This window comes from Gavialis gangeticus, unplaced genomic scaffold (assembly GCF_001723915.1).
Source record: "Gavialis gangeticus isolate Ggan-Ray unplaced genomic scaffold, GavGan_comp1, whole genome shotgun sequence".
NCBI lineage: Eukaryota > Metazoa > Chordata > Crocodylia > Gavialidae > Gavialis > Gavialis gangeticus.
In genome coordinates this window covers 4,202,976-4,204,668 of record NW_017728996.1, presented here as the reverse complement: position 1 = coordinate 4,204,668, position 1,693 = coordinate 4,202,976, and the positions used below count along the sequence as shown (strand labels likewise).

The following is a 1,693-nucleotide window of genomic DNA, read 5'->3' as shown; positions in this document are numbered from 1 at the left end:
CTCAGCTTTAAATAATAGAAAATAAAATGCCAATCCCTTGCATCTTTTTAACTTGAAATGTTTTGCTGATTGTGTGAAAACACAAGTGCTGCCTCCTGCAAGAGGTAATAAATGCTGTGGACTTACACAGATAGATATAAATACATTTATTCGGTGAATGAAAGGCTGCTCTCCAAACAGCTATTGAATTATTTTTTCCTCTCCATGCATTTTTAAAAGAAAGAGCCACACAAGCATTTAAATCCACAGCTGTGAAATCTCTCAAAACTCCAAGCTAATCTATTTTAAAAATCAGAACTACTTATGCCGGGGTATGTTCACCAGATTTCAATTCAGCATAAATTTACAAGTACATGTATTGGGGTTAAAATGTAAACTGACCATGAACTACACTAGCAAGGTAGTGTTGGTAGAGTATAATACATTAGTCCAACCCACATTTCAATGAACCACAACATCAGGTCCCACTTTCTTTTCAGTCATTGTTTCTGCTAATAAAGAAAGATATTAAAGCTAACTATATGCTCTATTAATTATAAGAAGGTGAACTTGAGTCAAATTTGTTACTGACGATGATTAATAATTACTGGTTCTACACACATGTAGTACATTACAGTAAATAAACAGGGTATGTTGTTGGATAGTAACTGATTAATTAGCACATTCATACTACACAGCTCAATGGTCTAAGATTGCTGAGTTTGAGATATTGCTCATAATTATTACAAGGGAAAAAAAACCCAGCTCTGTTTCTGAGTTTACTCTTCTGTACAGCCTTTTTTTTTCTCATACAGAATATTAATGGGTCAAAACCTTAAGTTTTATTTAGATTAAAACTCCCAGGACTGTGATTTATGATGTTAAAGATTTTCTCTTTGAAGGGGCCTGAAATAGTCAAAGAATGAAATTCTAACCTCCGAAGCTCTCGTCAGACTTCGTCAAGTTAAACCAACGCGGCGTATCTGTAACGTGGCCTAAATAAGATCCCTCTCGCTGCTTTAACCTCCTTCACACTGCAGTGGCGAAACGTGCCAAGAAAAGGCAGGGTGATCTGGCGGCTTGGGGGATATAAACAACAAGGCACAGACGTGCGCGACCGCGCAGGTCCGGTCAGCGGCGTGGGCGAGAGCTGCTCTGTGTGCATTATCCGTGCCTGTCCTGATCCGTGGGGGCTGCCGGCAGCAGGAGGAGAGCGCGCCTCTCCTGCTCCCCGAGCGGGCCGCGCGGTCAGTGCCAGCACCAGCACCAGCACCAGCAGGCCCCTGGCACGAGTCCGCTCCCGGTCTGCGCTGCAGGGGCTGCCTTGATCCCCAGCCAGGGCAGCTGCCACCTCCCGGCGGGTCAGTCGCCTTCCCTGTCCTCTTCGTGCAGCCTCTGCTCTTCCCCTCCATAACGACCGGGCAAGGAGACGGGGAACAATGGCAGCTGGGCAGGTGGAGCCCGACGGAGTTGCTTTCGCCGGCTGCAGCATGTCCCCGCAGAGCACTGCTGGGGGCTTCTCCCTGCTCCTGCCCTCCAAGGGCCCTCCCTCTCCGCTCCCCCAGGGCCCCCCCCTCGTGACCCCCACAACCGGGGACCCTCCCCTGTTGCCCCCCAAATGCCTCCCTATTGCCCTCAGGTGACCTCCCGCCCCCCAATAACCAGGAACCCCCAGGTGACCCCCCTGCCCCTCATAACCAGGGACCCCCATGAG

General features: G+C 48.2%; 1 protein-coding gene across 1 annotated transcript in view; it reads left to right on the top strand.

Moving 5' to 3' along the window:
- The first annotated feature begins 382 nt into the window (after window positions 1-382).
- CUNH15orf61 (chromosome unknown C15orf61 homolog) overlaps window positions 383-1,693 on the top strand; it is a 9,123-nt gene continuing 7,812 nt past the window's right edge. Inside the window, exon 1 of the mRNA XM_019503806.1 lies at window positions 383-400. Coding sequence (XP_019359351.1) covers window positions 383-400 — 18 coding nt within the window. The remainder of the gene's footprint in view (window positions 401-1,693) is intronic.